Raw genomic sequence first — 22,153 nt, 5'->3', positions numbered from 1 at the left:
TAGTCCTCCCAATAGTCTTCCCTGTATGTTCCCCTTACTCAAAGGGGCAGACATGAAAGATATATGTGCCCGCTCTTGTTCCCTCTCACTGGCCCTGACTATGACCCCAACTCTGGAAGTCTGACATGCAGGAGGCTATTTCCTTCTAACACTATGCCTGCAATTTGTGTAGTGGCCACCAGGTGGTGATGATGCATCGTTAACAGGTAAAATCACCAGCCTACACAGGTGAGAGTGAATCAATGACATATTCATAGTTTTATTTTTTTATGAAAAGCCTTTACATATTCTTTTTTAAAATTTTGATGAAAAATCTCCTTAATCTCTCCATTCTTCAATTAATTAAGTTGATTAGTACTTATTCTTCCTCATATTTGAATAATGCTTTAGAGTTTTCAAAGGCTTGCGTTATATGATCTCATTCTGTCCCTACTAAAAAAATAAAAATAAAAAGCCCTGTGAGGAAAGTGGGATGGTATTAACATCTCCACTTTACAAATGAGAAACCGAGGGCTGAAATTATAGAATGACTTACTCAGATTCAGAAACAGTTCTTGGCAGATGTAGGAATCAGAGATAAATGCCCTCCTTCCCACTCACTGATTAATGCTAGTTTTACTGGTAATTGGATGGGGTGGGTTTGGGGTGGCTTACATTTAAGGTCTTGGCCTATCCTTTAAGGATATGCCACTTATAGCTACCTTGCCAACATTAATTGTTCTAGAAATGAAAAAAAATTCATCTATGGCAGTATTTAGCTGATCCCAGAAAAGACTAAATGTCCCTGAATTTTCAAAAAAGTCCTCGCATTAGAAAATTGCTTTCTGTTTCTGGAGCTGTTTTCTGTCAAAGCAGGAGCCTGATCACCATGCTTGCCATGATCTCAGAAGCTGAAGTCTGAGTGACTTTTCTTGGTCTGCAAAAAAAACAGTGATGGAATTTCTTTACCAAGACAAAGGACTTGGCTGGTAAGAGTCCTTGCTGAATACTGAGTGCCTGACCTTAAAAATGTTGCTTTAAGATTAAGATCTGTAAATCTGTACATATACACACATGTACACAAACGCACATACACACCCAAATACATACCCACAAGTGTACACACATACCACGCATGTACACACGTAAGCACACACACGCACACACACAGGCACACCACATATATGTATATTTAATAGCATTTTGTTTGAGACTAACAAGCTCATCTTTTTTTTTTTTTTTTTTTTTTAACGTTTATTTATTTCTGAGACAGAGACAGAGCATGAACGGGGGAGGGTCAGAGAGAGATCTGAAACAGGCTCCAGGCTCTGAGCTGTCAGCACAGAGCCCAACGTGGGGCTTGAACTCACGGACCCGCGAGATCATGACCTGAGGCAAAGTCGGCCGCTTAACCGACGGAGCCATCCAGGCGTCCCACTCATCTTTTCTTTATAATCTGAACATTCTAGAGCACACTCAAGGAGACAATTTATCTTAAATCACAAATATCCTTTTTTGTTTTGTTTTGTTTTCCACACCACAAGAGGAAAGATTTGGGACAAAACAGGCGGCAGTTTTGCACCCCCCCCCCCCCCCCAAGGGATATTTGGCAATGTCTGGAAAGACTTTGGGTTGTTACAATGGGGGAGGTTCCCTCCTGGAATCTAGTGGGCAGAGGTCAGCAATGCTGCTAACGGTCCCATGACAAGGTCAAGGATGGCCCTCACATCAAAGAATTCTCTGCGTTATTGTGCCGAGGGTGAGAAGCCTTGGTTTTGGGTGACCACCAAAGAGAACTCTGAGAAGGACATCAGGACAACAGAACATACAATAGCACGAGGCTCTGAATCTCAACACTGCAGAGGCAAGAATAAGGAGGGATGTACAGTATAAGGAACAGACCTGGAGACCTTTCTCCAGTCCTCCTCTCTCAGGAGTGGATGAACCAGGGACCTTCGGCATCTCTATGAAATTATTAATTTCAGGGTGACATACCAACCCCAACACAGCCTGAATACCAACCTGAACCATATTTTTTATGGGCAACATACATGAAACTTAGCAGCCGGTAAATGTCTTTACACTTTTCACTTCTATGATTATTTTTTAAGATTTTACTTTTAAGTAATCTCTACACTCAATGTGGGGCTCGAACTTACAACCCGAGATCAAGAGTCCCACGCTCCACTGACTGAGTCAGCCAGGCGCCCCTATGCTTATCACTTTTAGAAAGAGAATCACTAATATTTCATGGAGTATAATTTTTAGCTAATTCCCTCAACAGTTTTAAGAGGTAAATACTATTATTATCCTTATTTCACAAGGAGGAAATGTGACGTGTCTTGGGTAGAGAGCAGGCTTTGAACCTGGGTCTGTCAGCTTTGAAATGTACATCGCACAGGAGTACAGTGGCAAGCCCAAGTATTCTTTTGGATCAGGTGCCATGTATTCTTACAAAGTCATCATCACCGTCGTCACTATCATGCCTCACAAGTCAACCCCCATGCTCTGCTTTGACCTGAACTATTTCCACCTGTTTCCCAGAGGTCTTTTCTGATATCCCTTATGTACCTCTCTCCCTCCTGTAAGTCCCCAGAATCGCAACTACACAATTCTGGCTTCATTACGTCCTGCCTCATATGCAATCACTATGCTTTTATGATTCTTTGTCTCCCCCTTGCAATGAGAATGGCCAGTCCTGGAGGATGAGTTCTAAGTCCTGTGGACAGTGTGCCCACCATGAGGCTGGGGCAGGGAGGCGGCACGCCAGCTTCACCCAACATTCTTCTGGTGAGCGGTTGAGCAAATGCCCGATCTGCTAATGTCAGCCTCTCTCTCTCCTGATAAACAACAGGACACACTGTACTGGGCAAGATCTGCTACAGGCAAGTATATTTCAACAAGGTACACAGCCCAGCCCAAAGTGACCGTCAATCCTTCTTGTATGAAGTGGGTCTACTCAGAATATTCCAGGGAATCTTACCTAAAGTATCATTCAGGACCAGCTCAGAGGAAAATCCTCTCCAAATGGCAGGAAGAGTTGCTTGGATTAAGAATTCCCATGAAGTATTTCAGCAGGTGTTTCAACATTTCTGGGGTACACCATGGCAGAACAAATTTAAGAAAGACATCTTACTTAAAACATTGGTTTCTTTTTTTAATTTTTTTTTTCTCAGAGAGGGAGGACCAGGGTGGTGGGGGGGGGGGTGCAGGGGGAGAGGGAGAGGGACAGAGAGAGAATCCCAAGCAGGCTCCACGCTCAGCATGGAGCCCGACACAGGGCTCGATCCCATGACCCTGGGATGATGACCTGAGCCAAAATCAAGAGTCAGATGCCCAACGGAGCCACCCAGGTGCCCCTTCAAAATATTGATTTCTTATTCTTTGTTCAAGAGGTAAGAACCCTTACTCAGTAAAAGAGAAATTTTAATTCCACAATTACTCAAGTAATTCATATACCACCTCCGAGAAGTATTAAATGCAATTATTCTGGAGGGCACTTAATCTACAGGGTTGAAAAGATCCTGGGAAAAAGATGGCAAGGGACTGTGTTCTCCAAAACCCCACCTGGGGGCAGCCATCCGTAACAGACTGTACATCCCACCTCCCCCCCCCCCACCTCCCCGACTGCAAGGGGGGTGCTCGCCAGGGCACCCAGGTGGTTGCCAGGCAGTAAGTGGGCACCTGAGAGGAAGCCTGTTTGCCGTCCCTATCCTAAGGACTATCTAATGCAAATCTTTCACTTGCTTTTACTAAACTGAGGTCCAAGGAGGTTAAATGGCTGGGCCAAGTCCCATCTGTCAGAACTACACTGGGAAGAATGGTTCCTGGCCTCAGTCAAGTGCACGTTCAGCAACAAGGAATACAAAATAAGCCTTGGAGCAGACTCCCAGAAGCCACAGACCCAACAGCATGGCTCCCCTCCCCTCCCCTCCCCCACTCAACCCTGAAAAAACAAATACATAAAACAAAGAGAGGGGAGGCACTCTTTTCCACCTCTGTCTGTTTCTCATTAGGCCTACTGCATGTGATCTCTGCTTGGCCTTGGATGCTGGGGACTGCATTTATTTCCATGGCTGTTTCACGGTGTGATAAGTGAGAAAATAACGTTCTGAAGGGTCATGTGGTTCCAGGGAGGTCATCCCCAGGGTCAGGGCAGAGATGGGGCTGCCACTCAGAATGTCGCTGGCCCTGGGAGGCCTTCCCTGGTGGACCACACAGCCCTTCGTGCCCCCCACTCAGGCTAATCTCCTGAGTGTCTCTATGGGAACGATTTCTGCAGGTGCAGCCCAGTCAGTAACTTTAAAAAGAACGTGACCCTTGAGGCGCAATTGTCAGAGGATAGCTTTGAAGTTTGTGGTTCTTAGTCTGCATTTTACACGCAATATTTCCAAATAATTAGAGTAACTAAATTAACTAGCAACTCCATGTAGGGAAAATGAGATCAAAATCTCCACTCATTCGTTTTACGTTTTATGTGCACACAAGACTAATTTCTGCCTCGTATCTGAGACCGCGATCACATCTTACACTTTTCTCTTAGGTAAAGATACACAATGCAACTTTAGCAAAGGGATCAAAATTAGATGGAAAATATTTAAAATGCAAATTTAGGATCATGGTATTAATATGAAAATAATGTCTTCAACACATCCTCAGTTCCCCGCATTTCTACGGATGCACCAATTCTTCACAGATTAGATGTGCCTTCTTTACATCTAAATCTCTAGGATATTAAAAAGAAAGCCCTTCATTTTCATGCTGCCTATGTACAGAATTTGTTTTCAAATGGCAGCAAAGGTGATTATAACTGTATTCTTCTGATAAAGGGAACTACAGCATGCTTTAGAGATCAAAATTTGCAGCATAGGAAAGCATTTAAAATCCAAGTAGGTGGTTAATCACTCTACAAAAAGGTGAATTTCTGACACCATGCTTAAAAGATACAAATGGAGCACAGGGACTTAAATGCCACCCAGTTGAGGCTGGGACTAATATAGACACAACTCACGTTCTCTGCCCTTGGGCCCCACTGGCAGGAGAAAACACCCTCCTCGTGGAATTGCCTGAGGCCCTCTCTGCGGGCTCATTCTGCTAGGTATGGGTGGGGAATAAACAAAGGCTAGTATCCAAACTCTATAAAGAGCTCACCAAACTCCACACCCGAAAAACAAATAATCCAGTGAAGAAATGGGCAGAAGACGTGAATAGACACTTCTCTAAAGAAGACATCCAGATGGCCAACAGGCACATGAAAAGATGCTCAACATAACTCCTCATCAGGGGAATACAAATCAAAACCACACTCAGATATCACCTCACGCCAGTCAGAGTGGCTAAAATGAACAAATCAGGAGACTACAGATGCTGGCGAGGATGTGGAGAAACGGGAACCCTCTTGCACTGTCGGTGGGAATGCAAACTGGTGCAGCCGCTCTGGAAAACAGTGTGGAGGTTCCTCAAAAAATTAAAAATAGATCTACCCTATGACCCAGCAATAGCACTGCTAGGAATTTACCCAAGGGATACAGGAGTGCTGATGCATAGGGGCACCTATACCCCAATGTTTATAGCAGCACTTTCAACTATAGCCAAATTATGGAAAGAGCCTAAATGTCCATCAACTGATGAATGGATAAAGAAATTGTGGTTTATATACACAATGGAATACTACTTGGCAATGAGAAAGAATGAAATCTGGCCTTTTGTAGCAACGTGGATGGAACTGGAGAGTGTGATGCTAAGTGAAATAAGTTATACAGAGAAAGACAGACACCATATGTTTTCACTCTCATGTGGATCCTGAGAAACTTAACAGAAGACCATGGGGGAGGGGAAGGAAAAAAAAAAAAGTTAGAGAGGGAGGGAGCCAAACCATAAGAGACTCTTGAAAACTGAGAACAATCTGAGGGTTGATGGGGGGTGGGAGTGAGGGGAGGGTGGGTGATAGGTATTGAGGAGGGCACCTGTTGGGATGAGCACTGGGTGTAGTCTGGAAACCAATTTGACAACAAATTTCATATTTAAAAAAAATAAATAAAGCAAACTACTCTGTGAATGTGAAAAAAAAACTGTTAAAAAATAATGTGCCTATTTACAGACCTTAGGAAAGAACACTGTATGTGTTATTTCTAAGCCAGAAAAGGGGTTACTTCACTGAAACAGAATGTAAGGAAGGACAGTGCTAGAGCAAACAGGTGGCCATTGGGGGCGGTGATTAAACTACTTTTATTCGGCTCCCAGGCTCCCAGCAGTGATGTTTGCAAGCACACGCGGCCACTGAGCGGTGGCGACCCAAAGGAGGCCCGCATCCTCCGCAAACACTGAGGGGACGTCCAATGTCATTCAGAAACAAAGTGTGCGGGTTTCGGAGAACCTGGGACTGACTGACGGGTGCTCACGCTGTATGCGTTTCAGACGCCTCAACCCTCCTAGAGCAGAAGATGGGTTCTACCTTCTAGGACAGAATTAACGCAAGAGGGAAGTGGGTCTCAGGAAGGTTTGGAAGCCGCGCTCATCCATGAGAGAAGCCAGGCGAAAAGACAGAATTGGAATTTTTTACATTCCAACAAAAATTACAACTTCACCTTGGCTCGGGTCATGATCTCATGGTTCATGGGTTTGAGCCCCACATTGGGCTCTGCACCCGCTTCGGGTTCTCTGTCTCCCTCTCCCTGCCCCTCCCCTACTCTCTCTTTCTCTCTCAAAAATAAACAAACTTAAAAAAAAAATAAAACAAAACCAGAAACACTTCAAGAACCAATATTCTACAACTGTCAGAGATACATTTAAAATTAAGATTCAGGGACACCTGGGTGGCTCAGTTGGTTAAGTCTGTCTGACTCTTGATTTCGGCCCAGGTTATGATCTCATAGTTCCATGAGTTCGAGCCCCGTGCTGGGCTCTGCACTGACAGTGTGGAGCCTGCTTAGGATTCTGTCTCCCTCTCTCTCTGCCCCTCCCCCACTTGTTCTCTTCCCACCCCACCCCCGTTCTCTCAAAATAAATAAAAATAAGCTTTAAAAAAGTAAAAAAAAAAAAATAAAGATTCATGTCTTTTGTAACATACAATACACAACAGCAAAAAGAGAGTCTAATTAATTTGGAGTTGAAGGGAAAATGTGGACTTTTTGACTTATTTTGAGTCATTAGAATACGTGCTTTCAGATGTCGAGGGAAGAGAAAGCACTTGCATCTTGACAAATCAATAATAAATTCCATCTTAATCAAAGGCGCTTTGAATTAATTTTTGTACCGTACCTCCTTCCTACACTCTCATTCGTTCTATTTTAACTGACACCAAGGAAGGGACAAAGTATAACAAAAACGTGGTTCACAAAAGTACACATCTATCTTCTTAGCTTCTGGGCACAGAAATAAATTTATGACAAATTTAATACTAGCTTGAGAGTAACTAAGCCCAATTATAATTATCTGGCTGGGAAGAGAAATTAATTAAACGTCCTGGTGATAAAGACCCCACAGCAAACCTAGAAGAAACACACCCATGGAGGAGGACAGGCGCTTGAAATAAAGGAGAGGAGAAGGGAAAGGCAATATTTAGCCCATCTGCTGGGACAGTAATGGGACGAGGTCATCTTTTCAAGAGAACACGGAGTGCATTACCCTGGAAATGAGACTACCTGGCGGGCAAAGCCAGCCGGGTCCCTAATTCTCCTCTTCAACTTTGTGATTTGCTAATGGGAAACACATGTCTCCCTTTTGCACCAAGTTCAAATGACTCTGGAATTCCAACCGTGCAGCTCAGCGACTGAACCAGAACAAGGGGAGAACTTGTCAGGATTTAAGAGCTTTCAGCAAAGCCCTTCAATCGCAGCCAGCACCCTATTCCACGGAAGGATATCAATTATAGATAGTGACTTGCTTTAGCAGGCAGTCGGGACTGTCAGACACTAGATAGACAGCCATGAAGAATCATGAATCTTTCTATTAACTGTAAGAGGGGGAAAAAGAATGGGTCATGGCTATAAATAAGGCAGAGCATCAGAATGGTTTAACACCTTGCCTCTTGGTTGTACGTAGCATGAAAATGCAACTAATTCCCAAAATGTCCTCTCTCCGAGGAAAGCTGTGGGAATGGAAACAGTTAATACTGCCCTCCGTCTTTAAGAAAGTGGGTTTCACAACTGGCATTTTTCCCACCTGCCACCAAAATAATGAGGTGGACGTGAAGTAGCTTTTCCTTCAATCAACAAAAAAATAAAGTGTCCATGCTACAGCAGGCCATTGCTGGTGCTAACGAGACAGCCGTGAGTGGGAAGGTGCTCGTGCATCCTGCAAAGTGAAATCAACTTAAACGCACGAATTTGGACTTTCCACACTTCAGATAACAAGTAAAAAGGTGGAAAATACGTGATATAAACTGGTATTTTTATGTATGTCACCGCAAGTCATAATTTTAATCCACTTAATTTGCATAATTTATCTCAGACTAAAATAACATCAAAAGTAATATATTGGATTTTCCCCTAATCCTGACATGAGTAACTCCTACCTGATTTGGAATAAAAAATTTCCACTGTACATGGATTTGTTTATAATTTTTACGATACAACAGACAACACAGTGGTCATTCAAGGCGACAGTTTAAGCAGACATTCCTTCAAACTACTCAGATCTCTCTATGAAAACATCATCACTACCCAAAACCTTTCGCCCCTGAGATTAAGTACAAACACCTACAAGAGTCACGGTCTTGTAAAAGCTTTCACATGAAACAGACAGCGAAAAGGTGGAGTTATTACCAAAATTCCCCCAAAATGCGACCTCCAACCTGGTGCCTCATGAGGAGCACAATTCCTTTTAAATGTAGGCTCAGAGGAAGCTCCCATTCCATTCCCGCATTTGATAACAGCTGAACCATAATTACAGCCCCCCTTGGAAACTACAATGACCTATCTGCAGAGAAGGCACCAAGAGATGGGGACGTTGTCAAAAGCAAGCAGCCCAGACAGAATCTCGTTCCTGATGGCGGTTTGCATGCAAACAATTTCCCCCTTGTGGATGCCTGTCCACTCGTTGTATCACAAAGGGTATTCCTGACATCCTTCCTCTTCGGGAAAATTTGCCTACCCGAAAAGAAAAATTCCAAACTTTTTTTCTCCCCCTTTAGTATTACAATGTCTGTGGTTCCCATTAAAAGTCAGCAAGCAAAAAGGGCCATTAAGTAAGGCTTGGCTTAGAAATAACACTTGCATCAAATTAAAGAGAGAGAGTCGAATTAGGTTCATGGAAAAATCTGGAAATACACCTTAATTAAAAACATTTGATTTTCTAGGTTCTTGCTGCGCTGAGAAATCTCTAATTCTTCCTGCACAATTACAAGGGGGCATGATTACAAAAGAAACGTTTGGGGGGGGGAACCCTGCTGATGTCATCATGTTAACTTCCCAAAACATCCTGTACATAACGGATCTCAAAACCTGGCAAACCTAAGACTATAATGTGATGGCGGCATGCAGAATATATTACAGAGGATGAGCCAAGTTGCAGAAGACACACTGGGGGAGCTCATGAGGCCCGTGAAAAACGTGGGCTGTGTCAGGGGATGTATAATTTTAGTGCTTAAATGGACAAGGGCTCTCAAGAAGTATGGATCATCTACAATTAAAAGTTACTATAAAAGAAAAGAGACTGGGGGTAGTGTGTGTGATGTGTGCGCGTGTGCTGGGTGGACAAAGAGTCCCCACGAAAGCTGTTCTGTCAGATCTTCTGTCACATTAAAAGCTGATGAAAAGGCCACACTCTGATGAAGCTGATGAAAAGACCATCCTTAATGCCTCGATGGGACCCCTGTGCTTCTGCACAGGAGTGTGTGTAAGCCTACAGCTTTTTATCCTCTATCATCGGAAGGCCCTTCCGTCTCAGTTGCTCCTGGTCCCATCTGCTAGGGAGGTTCCTCTGGTGTGGAAGAAAAGTCCCAAATAAGATGAAGCACTGGTAAAGGAAATATGCCCACTCAGGTATGTGGGAGTGGGGAGGGCACTGCATTATCGGAAACAATACTTGGGCGGGGGGCGGGGGGGGGGGCGGGCAGCAAAGACTCCTGAACCTGGAAGAATAAGACAGAGCGTGGATCTCAATGTGACCATGTTGCTGGTCTCAAAAGCACACACCACAGGACACATTTTAAAATACACATCACTCTTTCCATGAGACTCTCCGCCCTGCAAGGCTTGGCCGGAAGTCAAGAAATGGTGCTAATGGCTTCTCCAAGCATCTACCTATCTCACACAGAGTACTAATTGCCTCATAAAATAGTGGGAGGCTCCTCAGATGGTGAGAGTTTGGAAGAAGGCGGCAGAACGGAAAAAAGGAATCCCCCACCTCTAAAATTTTTTCTGCTGTTGCCGGGTCTTAGAGAGGAGAATCAAACTTGGTTAAAAGGTTAATAATAATTCATGTCCAGCTTACTATTACTCAATAACCATCAAAGACGCTAACTCAAAATAGTGTTTTCTGGCTTACAGGATCAGAGTCATTACACTCTCTATTGAAGACTTTATTGAATTTTACACTAAGCTTTAGCTGACTGAACAGGTCAAGCACCGTGGCTCAGAGTTTTCTTTATTCTCAGAAAAGTCATAAAGCCCTCTCCAGTTTGCAACGCTGCTAGCTAAGAAACTTGACTCGGCGCAGGGTCAGGGACGCTGACCCCACCGACAAGGTCACAGAGCTGTAAAGCCCAGTCCCCGCGGCCCCCCACTTACGTGCACCAGCTGCTCCTGGGTGTCGAACTCCCGCGTGCAACCTTCCCAGTGGCAGTTTGTTTCATAGATGACTTCAGGCTCCTGTTTGCTTTCGTCTTTGTCCCCTTCCTCCTTCACTAGGGTTGTCCCTTCCGGCTGTTCCTGGGGGGGCAGGGAGGAGAGAGGGAAAGGATTCAGACACAATGGAAAGAAGGCAAGAGAAAGGGAAAAAAAAAAAAAAAGACCAAAAAAAAAAAAAAAACCCAACCACGTGATTTCGGTTGGTCTGCCTCCTGACGCAATTTTTCAGTGAAAATAAAATACAGCCCGGGTCTATTAGCTGGATTTTGTGACTCGAAGAAGTCAAACATATGGAGTCATCTGTGTGCATGTTTTCTGATTTGTGGAATGTATCTTCAGAGATTGTTAATTTGAGATTAAAAACAACAGTCCAGGGGCGCCTGGGTGGCTCAGTTGGTTAAGTGTCCAACTTTGGCTCAGGTCATGATCTCATGGCTCATGGGTTTGAGCCCCGGCGTCGGGCTCTGTGCGGACAGCTCAGAGCTTGGAGCCTGCTTTGGATTCTGCGTGTGTGTGTGTGTGTGTGTATGTGTGTGTGTGTCTCTGTCCCTTCCCTGCTCATGCTCTCTTTCTCAAAAATAAACATTTAAAAAAAAAAACAGCAGTCTAAGCTATGATGATGATAAGAAGTGGAGGCCAAACCTTGCCCCTGAATACAAGAGGAAAAAGAAATTAAAATGTAATCCCCTAAGAGAAGCAATTAAACTAGTTCATGTTGTCTTTACTCAAAAGACTGGTCTCTTTTGGTCAGATTCTTTCCAGTGTATGAATTTGTTTATTCTCCTACTTTGGAATCAGGGACGTGGTTTGCTAGTAATTCTGATTCTGTTTTCCCTGCCATTGGAGGCTGTGACCGGCACTTTGTGGGTTTTATAGGGATCGTGTCTTCCTGGTTCAACTTCTGATCTCCAAAGATGTGGCTCGCTGCCCAAGAACCACAGCATCTAAAGGTTGGCGGCATGGTCTTTTCTCCTCTTCAAGGCAGCTTCACGGCAGTGAAAATACAATTTCCAGAATGCTGGGAGAGTATTAGGTGCATAGACTCGGGATCTAATCTGGGACAGGGTGACAAAAACCATAAACAGGCACTTCGGTGTAACCGCCAAGGTTGTTGGCCAGCAGAATTCCAGAGGAAAGGTGGATCTCAGAACCTACTACACCCATTTATTCCATCCTCAAAATGCTCATGCAAAAGGAAATTTGGGTGGAGGTGGTCTGAGCTTGGGGCTGAAGCAGCCTTGGATGTAGAATCCAGATTCTGTGGATGTCCAGACTCCTGTCCAGCCCCTATTTCCAGGAATTAAAATTCACTGACCTCCTTCTTGTGTTGGGCACAGGGACCCTAGGAGATGGTATTATTATGCCTCTAGGCACAATAAACATATTTTACAACTGAAGCTCAGAGGATCTAAATGCCTAAAAGCAGAGACCAGATTGGAATTTCTAAACTTGTCCTTTCAGGACTTTGGAGAAAGGACCAGAATCTTATCGGCCTTCAGGTAGGTTAGCTGTGCCTTGATCCATGCCCTCCTGTTCTCCAAGCTCTCCTGGCAAGTGGAGAAGGCGAAATAAGAACAAAGAAGAACATGATGGGTGTAGGGAATATCACTAACTCTGCCCAGCTCAGACTTAGGGCCAGGAGTTCATTATTTCAGGCCTCAGACCAGGGCTAAGGACCAAAGCTATCGGCGGTCAGTAACAAATTAATCCAACCACTGACACCACACACTTCAGGTTATAGCCCACACAGCTTCTTGCATTTTCTTTGTGTTTGCTTCTGAGCGAGAAAAACAAACGGAGTCATTCCACAACTGGCCTTTTGTCAAATGCATGGGTACGGCCAAGGTCAAGGCCAAGGCCACAGTGAATGAGGAAATGCTGTGAGAGACGCCAGCCCAAGGGGAGCAACGAGCTGGCCGGGGGAGCTGCGGTGCCTCACCTGCTGACCCCGTGGCCCTGGGCTGGGCAGGTCTTCGTCGGGTTTGATCTTGGACCGTTTGTTGTGCATCAGGTCACCGGTGCTACTCACCGCGGACTCACTCGTGGGCTTGTTCTGCCGGTCGCATTTGCAGGGACAGAGACAAAAATTAGGTTTTCATCAATGAGTGGGACCATCGCTAAAACATGCAACTCTAGACAAGCAGACTTATTTGGCATTAGAACAATAACACTGATAATGCTCCCATCCCACGATCGCAGAGCTCAGAAAGTGTGTTTGAAGCGAGAAAATACATCCACGAGGCAGCTCCTTGTTTACACTCAGGACTAAAAACTCCCTGTGGCTTTTAAAAGCTAAGAGAATAGAGCAGGGGGGCCTGGGCTTTAATGAGCTCCCACAGCGTGTTGAGAAGAACAAAGTGGTGAGTTGGGTAGGGAACCAAAAGAAACCATCTGCAAAGTTCTCTAATTCAAGGATGCAGATTCTCCTCGGGGCAGTATTAGTGAGGCGATAAGAGGACACAGAACAGAGGGCACAGCATGGTTCTATGCTGCCCGTGAAGTATCCCATGATTCTAGGCGCCAGGGGACAGTAACCGAATGAGAGCAAACCCTTCATGCAATGTAGTCTACTGGGCAGGGTTAGAGACAGCACCAGGTCAGAGGGAAGCCTCATCAGGCAGCCCGCTTTTCCACCAAAGATGAGATGACTCTGGTAGAAGAAGCTACTGTTTGGTGAGGAACACATACAGGGCGCATTCGTCAAACCTGAAGCCTGCGGCCCTGGGTTAGGAAGACAGGTTACAGTAAGGAAGCCATGACCATGCTCGGAGCTCACGAGGTGACGTGGCTCTCCTCTAAGATTACAAGACGGATCAGCTCATCGAGCTGTCTCTCTTACCTGTGAGGACTCGGAAGGGCCAGAGCTGACCTGGACGGGGTTCAGAACCGTAGGGATCCCAGGAATAGGTCTCTGCGTTGGAAAAGTTGGGGCAGGGTGGATGAGTGGAGGGCTGTGTCCAAAGGCCGAGCCTAAGCTCTGTTGTCGGCTTAAGATTTGCTGATGCATATGGAGAGACACAGGTGCAGAAGGGTAGGTGAAGCTCAGGGCAGGGCTGCGCGGGGGAAATAAAGAGAAGACCATCATCTACGCAGAACGCTGAGGTTACCGCAAGCACGCTATGGGCGCATCTTTATGCCTACTGTTACATCCCAAATTACATGAGGTCTGTCTGTTTAAATTAGAAGCTAAAAACAGTTATTGATGAACACCTTGGAAGCTTCCAAGAGAAACACGGGGACTGAGGCAGGACATGCGCGTGCGTGCACCCATACAGGACACGCGCGTGCGTGCACACACACACACACACACACACACACACACACACACCTGAAAGAAGCTTCAGCAAAACGGAAACAAAAGGCGTCTGCTCAATAACGGCTATTTATTGCAATAACAAACTTCATATAAAAATGAGAATGGGTGACGACATGCTTTATAGTACTTTTATTGGCTCTCAGTGCTGTATGTTCCTGCGCATGGGGCAATTCCTTTAATCTCGGCTCACGCTGCGTGCTTTCATATGTCTCCAGATCTTATTACAAGAGGAAGGAAAATCAATTGGTTAAATGTGTTTTGAACACCATGCTTGTCATATCACTCATTTGTTTGTAAAGATGGAAAGCTTGGTTCATCCAGAATGCCACCTAAAGAATTTCCATCAGTGCCGTCTGGTTACAGAAGCTGATGGATTAACCTCTCCTGGCTGAAATCGGTGATCAATGGGCTTCGGTGGAGGAATATTCCAATGGGAGAGCACAGCCCCCTCTCCCAGCTAAATGGCATTAAATGTCTATGAAAGCCCATTATACATGCTAATGCCTGTCACTGCTTCATTATGCCACAGCGTCGCACAAGCTACTACAGTAAATTCCGAGGAAGCCACACTATTACCTAAAGATTTCTCGACAAGTAGACAGTGCCAAACCATTCTTTGTGCCAGCACGGTTTAGGAATCAAGTCCTCTTAAAAGAAGGAAGTGTTCTTGAGGAATTTTCCAATGGTTTTAAAAAAATGCATGAAAAACTCTAATTGCATTCATGAACATTTCTTTCTTAAAAATAATCGGTGAAAAAAAACCATATATATGTATTTCCCCCATCCTGCTGCATAATACCCAGAAAGAATCAGGGTTTCTTGTAATGTCAGAGGTAGAATTCATGCAAATTTCCAATCTGGTGGGTTAATTACTATTGCTGTTAAGCGCATTAACTGAGAATATAATAATTACAATAACAAAATGCAAACCATTTCAACAACTTTAAGTAATAATTCCGAAGATATACTCTGTTCATTAATGTGACTCCACATTTTGCCTATTTGACTACAATCCATGAAAGGCGGCTTCAATGGGATTACATTACTATTATTCCTACAGAGAACCTTGCATTACAATAGCTTGCCCATTTAAGACTGAATATCATTAAGAATACCCTATGAGAATTTCGCCAGGCTTGGAGGAACTCTCCTTTCATTCTGTATTGTAGTTCTTTAATAAAGGAAAGCAGAAACATGGTGAAAACAGTCATTGTTCACAGTAAGTTAGGGAGAAATCAGTAATAATATTCCGTTTCTGCGGTGCTACAGTTTCTGCGTGTTTCCGAAAGCAACCATGAATGATTACGGCAAGACTCAGCTAAGGTAGCCGTGTGGATGATTGATAGGGCATTAATCAAAAGATGCATATCTGCCTCAGAATTTGTCCACAAGCTTTCTTCTAATAGCTGATTTCATGTTCACTGAGCTCTATGCCCGTTTGTCCAATTTATTTTTCAGTGTACAAGCCATTCATCAAAAAACACAATGATTTAACACCCCCACCCTTCTCCTTTTGGTGAATGGGTATTACGGAGTATAACTACCTTATTCTGCTCATTAAAAAAGCAAAAACCAAGAGCCCACTACACACGTATTTACAGTGAGACACAGACTTTGCAGGAGCCTCCAGACATCTTGCCAGAGTTTCCTGAGCCCACACGATCAGGCAGGCGTGGGAGGGAGCACAGACGGTCAGTTACACTTCTAATTCTCAGAGGCACGACATCTGGGGGCTCAAAAAAGTCAGGACCTGATTAGGAATCGAGGCCATTAGAGAAACCATTTCATAGGACAGGAAACACCCTCAGTTGTATATATGAGCAATGTACAGATGTTCATAGCCACGCAGGATGGGTCTATTTTTCCTTTTAAGAAGACGTGGGAGAGCAGGAAAGCAAGGCCCAGCCTCCTGCTGCAGGGCGGGCCCTGTCCTCAAGGTACAATCAGTTTGACCTCAGCGGACAGAAGGAAGGGCGAGGACAGCTTTTGACACATTTGGGGAACCAACGTCCCATCCCCTTGTGGGCCTGCTTTTTTGCAGGTGACAGGAATAAACCTCCAAAATCCATGTCAACTCTTAGGGATACCACGAGAACAGGCACAACGGATGAGCGTGTTCAACCTCACTGCTTATTCCTAAGGAGCCAGCCACGGGAGCGCTCTCTCCTCCACACGCAAAGGGCAGGCGGTGGCAGGCACCCGCGGTGGCCTTGTCCCAGTCTGCAGAGCCGGGGCCGCCGCTGGCTCCTCGAGGCGCTGCGGGGAGCTGGCTGCTCCTCCAGATCGCAGAGCCTCTGGAGAACTCGATGACAGACGTGGTTCTTGGCTCTGTCACAGCATCAGCCAGGATCTGGAGCCAAGGCTCTGCTCACTCTCCAGGAAGTGTAGAGGGGGAGACAGAGTTGGTGAGGAAGGAGCATAAGAGGGGTGATGTTTGGGCACTGCATAGGGATGTCGGCAACAACGGAAAGGATGCACGGGGAGAACCGCTGAGGAATTCCCACGGGAGGGGGGGGTCAGGGATCAGCAGGAGAGTGCCCCCACACCGGCACTGCAGTGTCCTTCCTGAGCTCAGTATGGCTGGGTCTCAGCTTTTACATGTCACCTGCTCAGACAGCAAGGCCTTCTGAGACTCATGGTCTGTCTCAATGAGCCCCTCGGCATGACTGGTCCAATCACTCTCTCCTGTTGGACATCTCTGTTCCCCAGTCACACCGGCATACTCCGAAGTCACACCCTCCCTCTCTCTAGACTGAAGGGTCCCGAAGAGCTGGCCCTTTGGTGCCTGGAACACTGCCCAGCACACAGCGGGCACTCAACGGTGAGTCAGCGAGTCACCAAATCTCTTCCTCAGTTTCCAATTGCCGCTGCAGCAAATTACCGCCAACTCAGTGGCTTAGTTAGTATCACTTAAGTCACACACACTATCTTGGTGGCTCACGAAACCAGCGTGTATTCTTCTGGAGTCCACAGGCACTTTAGAAGCTGCCCGCATCCTCTGCTCATGGCCCCATATCACTCCGACCCTCTTCTCCAACTCGAACTCTGACACACCCCTGCCTTCCTCTTGGAAGGATGCTTTTCATTACATCAGGGCCACCTGAATAATCCAAACTCATCTCCTCGTCCCAACATCCTTAACCCCAGCTCCAAAATTCCTTCTACCATATAAGGTAACGTGCTCATGCGTTCCTGGGATTAAGACGTGGAATCTTTGGGGGCCGATCACAGTCAGAGCAGTCCATTCAAAGGAAAGCGTGTTTTCCTCTGAAAGCTACAATTTGACAATGTGTCTGTAAAACACAGTAGAAACGAAATTAGTGTCTAGGTTCTGATTGTTCTATAGGACGTCAGTGGCTGAGGATAGTCTTTGCTGAACACGGAGGTCAGAATTAAAAAAAGAACAAAAAATAAATCCTACCTTTAGAAACCCTAAAAAAAAAATAACTTGCTAAATAGTTCATGTATTCATTTCATAATTTCCTAGAGATATAAAGTATTGCTATTGTTGGGAATTTTTATAAATCTTCTGTGTCCTCTAAAGGAAGACACAGTCTATTTAAAACTTGGTCTACCTGAACTTTATTACTTCAAAGTCTTTTACATTTCTGTGCACCCTATTCTTTCCTGTGGATCACTTGAAGAAAGATTAATTTTACAATCGGACTTCCGGATCCTCATCACTCAATATTTAGCTATATTAAATACAATTAAAGAAAACTATTTTTAGAGCTTTCACTTCTTTTCCCAATGACTACATGAAAGGTGGGGTAACTTAAAACACACAAACATTCATAACAATGTGACCTCTAATTATTTATATTTAGTCAATGAGACTAGGAGAGAAGCATCAGATGGCCCCCATCTTCCCAAGCAATGTGCTAACAAGGTCACAGGCCTGCCAAGACAACGATCCCAAAATAAGTCTTATGGAGGAGAAGAAAAAGAAGTGCTAAAGTCACAGAAGTCTGAGGCACATGGGTTCCACAGGCCCGGGATCCTGTGGTGCTGTGACTACGGGATGTGTATTCCAAGCGTCCCAGCCCAGATACAGCAGAGGATCTTCTAGAAACTAGTGATCCTGGCAAAACGCTTTGAGCAACACTCTCCTAGGATAACGGTTATAAAGTCAGAATAAATTAATTTCAATACTAATTTGACCTTCCCTTTTCTCAAGAGCAGAAAAAGAGTAAAGGAGGGATTTTAGGTCGTTGACTATAATATACGTGGTATTCTCTTCCATCAAATAAAATTTCTATCCATTAGGACAGATACACAGTTATTAAATTTTTTGTTTTAGACAATACCTTAAAGGGGCATTCCTCTATGTTTGGTGACTCGGGGATAGAACTCTGAGCACATGTAAATAAAATTACGCATGCACGGTCACCTGGGCGCATGGGTGGCTCAGTTGGTTAGGCGTCCGACCCTTGATTTCAGTTCAGGTCATGATTTCAGTTTGTGAGATCATGAGATCTAGCCCCGAGTCGGGCTCTGCGCTGACAGCAGGGAGCCTGCTTGGGATTCTCTCTCCCCTTCTCTCTCTCTGCCTGTCCCCCATGTGCATGAGCACTCGCTTGCTCTCTCTCTCTCTCTCTCTCTCAAAACAAATAAATAAGCATTTTTAAAAAACAATACAAAAAACAAAAACTACTCGCGGTCAGTTCCCCCATTATGTTCAGCTCTGAGCTAAGCTAACAATGATCAACAAACTGTCAACTGAGTGGGAAAAAGCTCTTCTATTTTCCAAAGGTTTAAAACGAAAAGTCCCAAAGTCTGAATCTTTGAGAGAGTTTTGATGTATTTATTCTCTACCAAAAATAGAGGTAAAGTTTTGTCAATCTTCTTTTGCGAAGCGTGGTTAAATTTTGCAAACTGGGCCTCATTTCTTAATTTGCAGTAAATACATAGTCTCACCTCACTCCTCCGGAAGTCTCCTGTCTGGGAATCTCAGCAAGTATCCCCAGTCTGGCTAAAATTTGGAGTGTTAAGTAGGAAGAAAAGATGTTAAATGAAATGTCCTAAAACGCACACACTAGGTCATTCTTCAACTCGGTTACGTTTCAACTAAGTACTTCTATAGATCTCATTTATAGTCCCAAAGCATAAAATCATTTTTAAAATTGGAAAAGTTACATATTATTACAATCAATACAGAGAACTTCGAAATTCATAATCAGTTTTCACTTTCACAACATTGTTTTTTTCACACCAAGGAAGTAATGTGAGTCAACATTTGTACAGAAACCTTGTGATCAATCTGTGAATCAAATTTATATTTAACTCCTAGAATGATAACGTCAGTGGGGACGCTAGAGTTGGTATTGCAGACAATCATTCCTTAAACATTTATTCAACCTTACTATACGTAAATGTATTTCACAGTCATTACTATTCAAGTCAGATGGATGAAACCCAATTTAAATGGCTGTAAGATAAGCCCGTGTGTTTTAGAAACAGTGCAGGAATTCTACGCACGGTAGGGGTAAGAGGGTGGGTGGGGTGCCTGGCAGTGAAATCTTGGAACAACACAGCCGCCTAATTTGGCCTGCTGCAGTCCTATATGTTGGGAGGGTAAACAGAGCGGATTACAATATTGAAAGAGCTCTGTCTGTCACTAAATAAGAACCAGGAAAATAAACCGAGGAATCATAAGAACAATGGCAAGGGGCCAGGGGCGCCTGAGTGGCTCAGTTCAGCGTCCAACTACTGGTTTTGGCTCAAGTCATGATCTCACAGTTTGTGGGCTTGAGCCCCGTGTTGGGCTCTGTGCTGGCAGTGCACAGCCTTCCTGGGATTCTCTCCCTCCCTCCCTCTCTGCCCCTCCGCCGCTCGTGCGGGCACACAAGTGCTCTCTCTCTCTCAAATAAATAAATAAATTTTAAGAAAGATAGCTAGAGGCTGGATCACCCAGCCACTGCACACTTAAAGGTAAAAGTTTCCGTTTTATTATTTAATGACTTCCATCCAGACGTAAGATGGCGATTTTCTGAGAGCTGCCAAGGGACGTCCACTTGCACTGAATTGGCTATGGTCCCTGTGTGTTAACGTACAACCTATACAGGGAAAGGAGGAGGAGACCGTGGGGCACTGAGCAGCGCTCCACACATCTCACTTAAATTTGCTTCAGCAGGGAGGCCAATCAGATCCCAGGTTCATTTCTGGAACCCTCACCATCTCCAGCCAGCGTGAAGGGTAAAGCACATGTGGTGCCTCTGGATTCTTGGGAAATGTCTTGTTTTCAGTATAAAATCAGTGCTAACTTTTATAAACGTGTTTTTCAATTGTTCTGGTGGTTGCATTTTGCTCAGATGTGAATTTCTGAAACGCCCTTAACGGAAATGCGCGTGATACTTTTATGATGGATTACTTTAGGCCGTGGCACTGGGATCAAGAAACTTCATGCCGTTGAGGCACCTGGGTGGCTCAGTCGGTTAAGTGTCAGACTCTTGGGTTTCAGCTCAGGTCATGATCTCATGGCTAATGAGTTCAAGCCCTGCATCAGGCTCCGTGCTGGCAGTGCAGAGAGCCTGCTTGGGATTCTCTCTCCCTGCCCCTCCCCAACTCACTCTCAGAATAAATAAATAAACTTAAACAAACAAAAAGAAACTTCATACTGTAATTTCTGTGTAAAGAATCCAATAGGGACATTTGCCTTTCCGGAGCCGATTTCTCCAAGCTCTTTGGCTCATGAAACTGGTATCAGAGGTCAAGTTAGGCAATAGTCAATGCCTGGTAACAAAAGGACCCCACAGTTGGACACACTGGCTTCAAGAAGAGAGAAGAAAGAAAAGTGGGGGGGCGGGGGGTGGGGGAGGAGGCATTCTAATCAAAACGGACTTTGTGGCCACTCTGTGGCTATTGCGCTAACGGGGTTGTCCACGTTCTGGTTACAGCTGTGGAATTTTCTGCACCACAGCTGCCATTCAAAGCAAGAACAATTCTTTGCAGTTTTGCTGAGAACAGGCTGACACCTATTAGAACTTGTGTATGTACAGGCCCCAGGACACACATGCCTGCACGTGCTTTTATTTGAAAACAGAAAAATAAAGCTTCCACTTCCATCCGTAAAAGCTCCCAGGACAAGTTTACTGGAAAACCCAGCATCCTCGGAAGTAAGGAGCACACGAGTAAGACCCGCACACTCACAAAGCAAGTAAATATCACCCCCACATTTGCACTGACGCATACGTGCTCTGTGAATACTGCCTTGGGCAAAAATCCATTCGGCTTTATATGACAGAAGTGTTTTAAAAGGCTCTAAAAAGCCACTTTCCATTAAACAAACAACAGACAGGACCTCCACGAACATGAATAGCAGTGACGCACTCTCCATGTAACTGCTCGGCCATGCAGACGTGGGTAGAAAAAAACATCAGTTTTTCAGAAACATCCTCAGGTATTAATACTGTTCCCCTGTTACGAAGAGCACTTCCTCCCAGGCCTTTTAACTGTGCCTCCCACTGGAGATTTCTAAGTGAAGGAAGGCCTCGGGGACAGAAAGAAGTTCAGGGTTGGGATACACTAGGCTCTGCCCCGTAAGTAGCTGAGCGCCTCTGATCTAGCCCACTAGCCTCTCTGAGTCTCAGCTCCCTGGACCCTGACACAGTGCAGCCTCCTTGGGAACTTTGAAGGCTTCCTGCTGCTCCTGGATCAGTGGCCCGGGGCTGTGCCAACCTGGCCCCTGCCTACCTCCAACCTCAGGCTTTGGAACACCCTCCCTGTTCACTGCCATCTGGAGCCCTGGGCTGCTGATGGTCCTCAATAGTCAACCTCTTCCCGTCCCGGGGTCTCATCTGCCCCACTCGTTCTTTCGTACCTGATCGGAGGCTTGTCCCCTTCATGAGTTCTGTGAGGGCAGGGGACATGCCTCTCACCCATTTTGGTAGCCCCCATGCCCAGCACAGTGACCAGCACAGAGCTGAATATGGAGCTAAATCTCTGCGGAGTGAATGACTAACTGATTAACTGAAGGGCTATATAAAGCCAATGGCCACCTATGGCAGTAAATAAGAAGGATCTTTCTTCGTTAGTATTCGTTGCTTTTGCTGCCACTGGGGGCAGGAGT

At 45.0% G+C, this 22,153-nt stretch overlaps 1 protein-coding gene across 6 annotated transcripts in view; it reads right to left on the bottom strand.

Moving 5' to 3' along the window:
• GLI3 (GLI family zinc finger 3) overlaps window positions 1-22,153 on the bottom strand; it is a 281,417-nt gene that overhangs the window by 59,852 nt on the left and 199,412 nt on the right. For all 6 annotated transcript variants that reach the window (XM_053897676.1, XM_053897677.1, XM_053897679.1 and 3 more), the window contains 3 exons: window positions 13,609-13,822; window positions 12,709-12,822; window positions 10,710-10,850 (listed from right to left, as the gene is read on the bottom strand). In XM_053897676.1, the coding sequence (XP_053753651.1) occupies window positions 10,710-10,850; window positions 12,709-12,822; window positions 13,609-13,822 (469 nt within the window). The remainder of the gene's footprint in view (window positions 1-10,709; window positions 10,851-12,708; window positions 12,823-13,608; window positions 13,823-22,153) is intronic.

Source organism: Panthera pardus, unplaced genomic scaffold, assembly GCF_024362965.1.
Source record: "Panthera pardus isolate Hobbes unplaced genomic scaffold, ASM2436296v1 HiC_scaffold_8, whole genome shotgun sequence".
In the NCBI taxonomy this organism is placed as follows: Eukaryota; Metazoa; Chordata; class Mammalia; order Carnivora; family Felidae; genus Panthera; species Panthera pardus.
The sequence above is the reverse complement of the archived record's forward strand: the minus strand, read 5'-3'. Positions and strand labels throughout refer to the sequence as shown.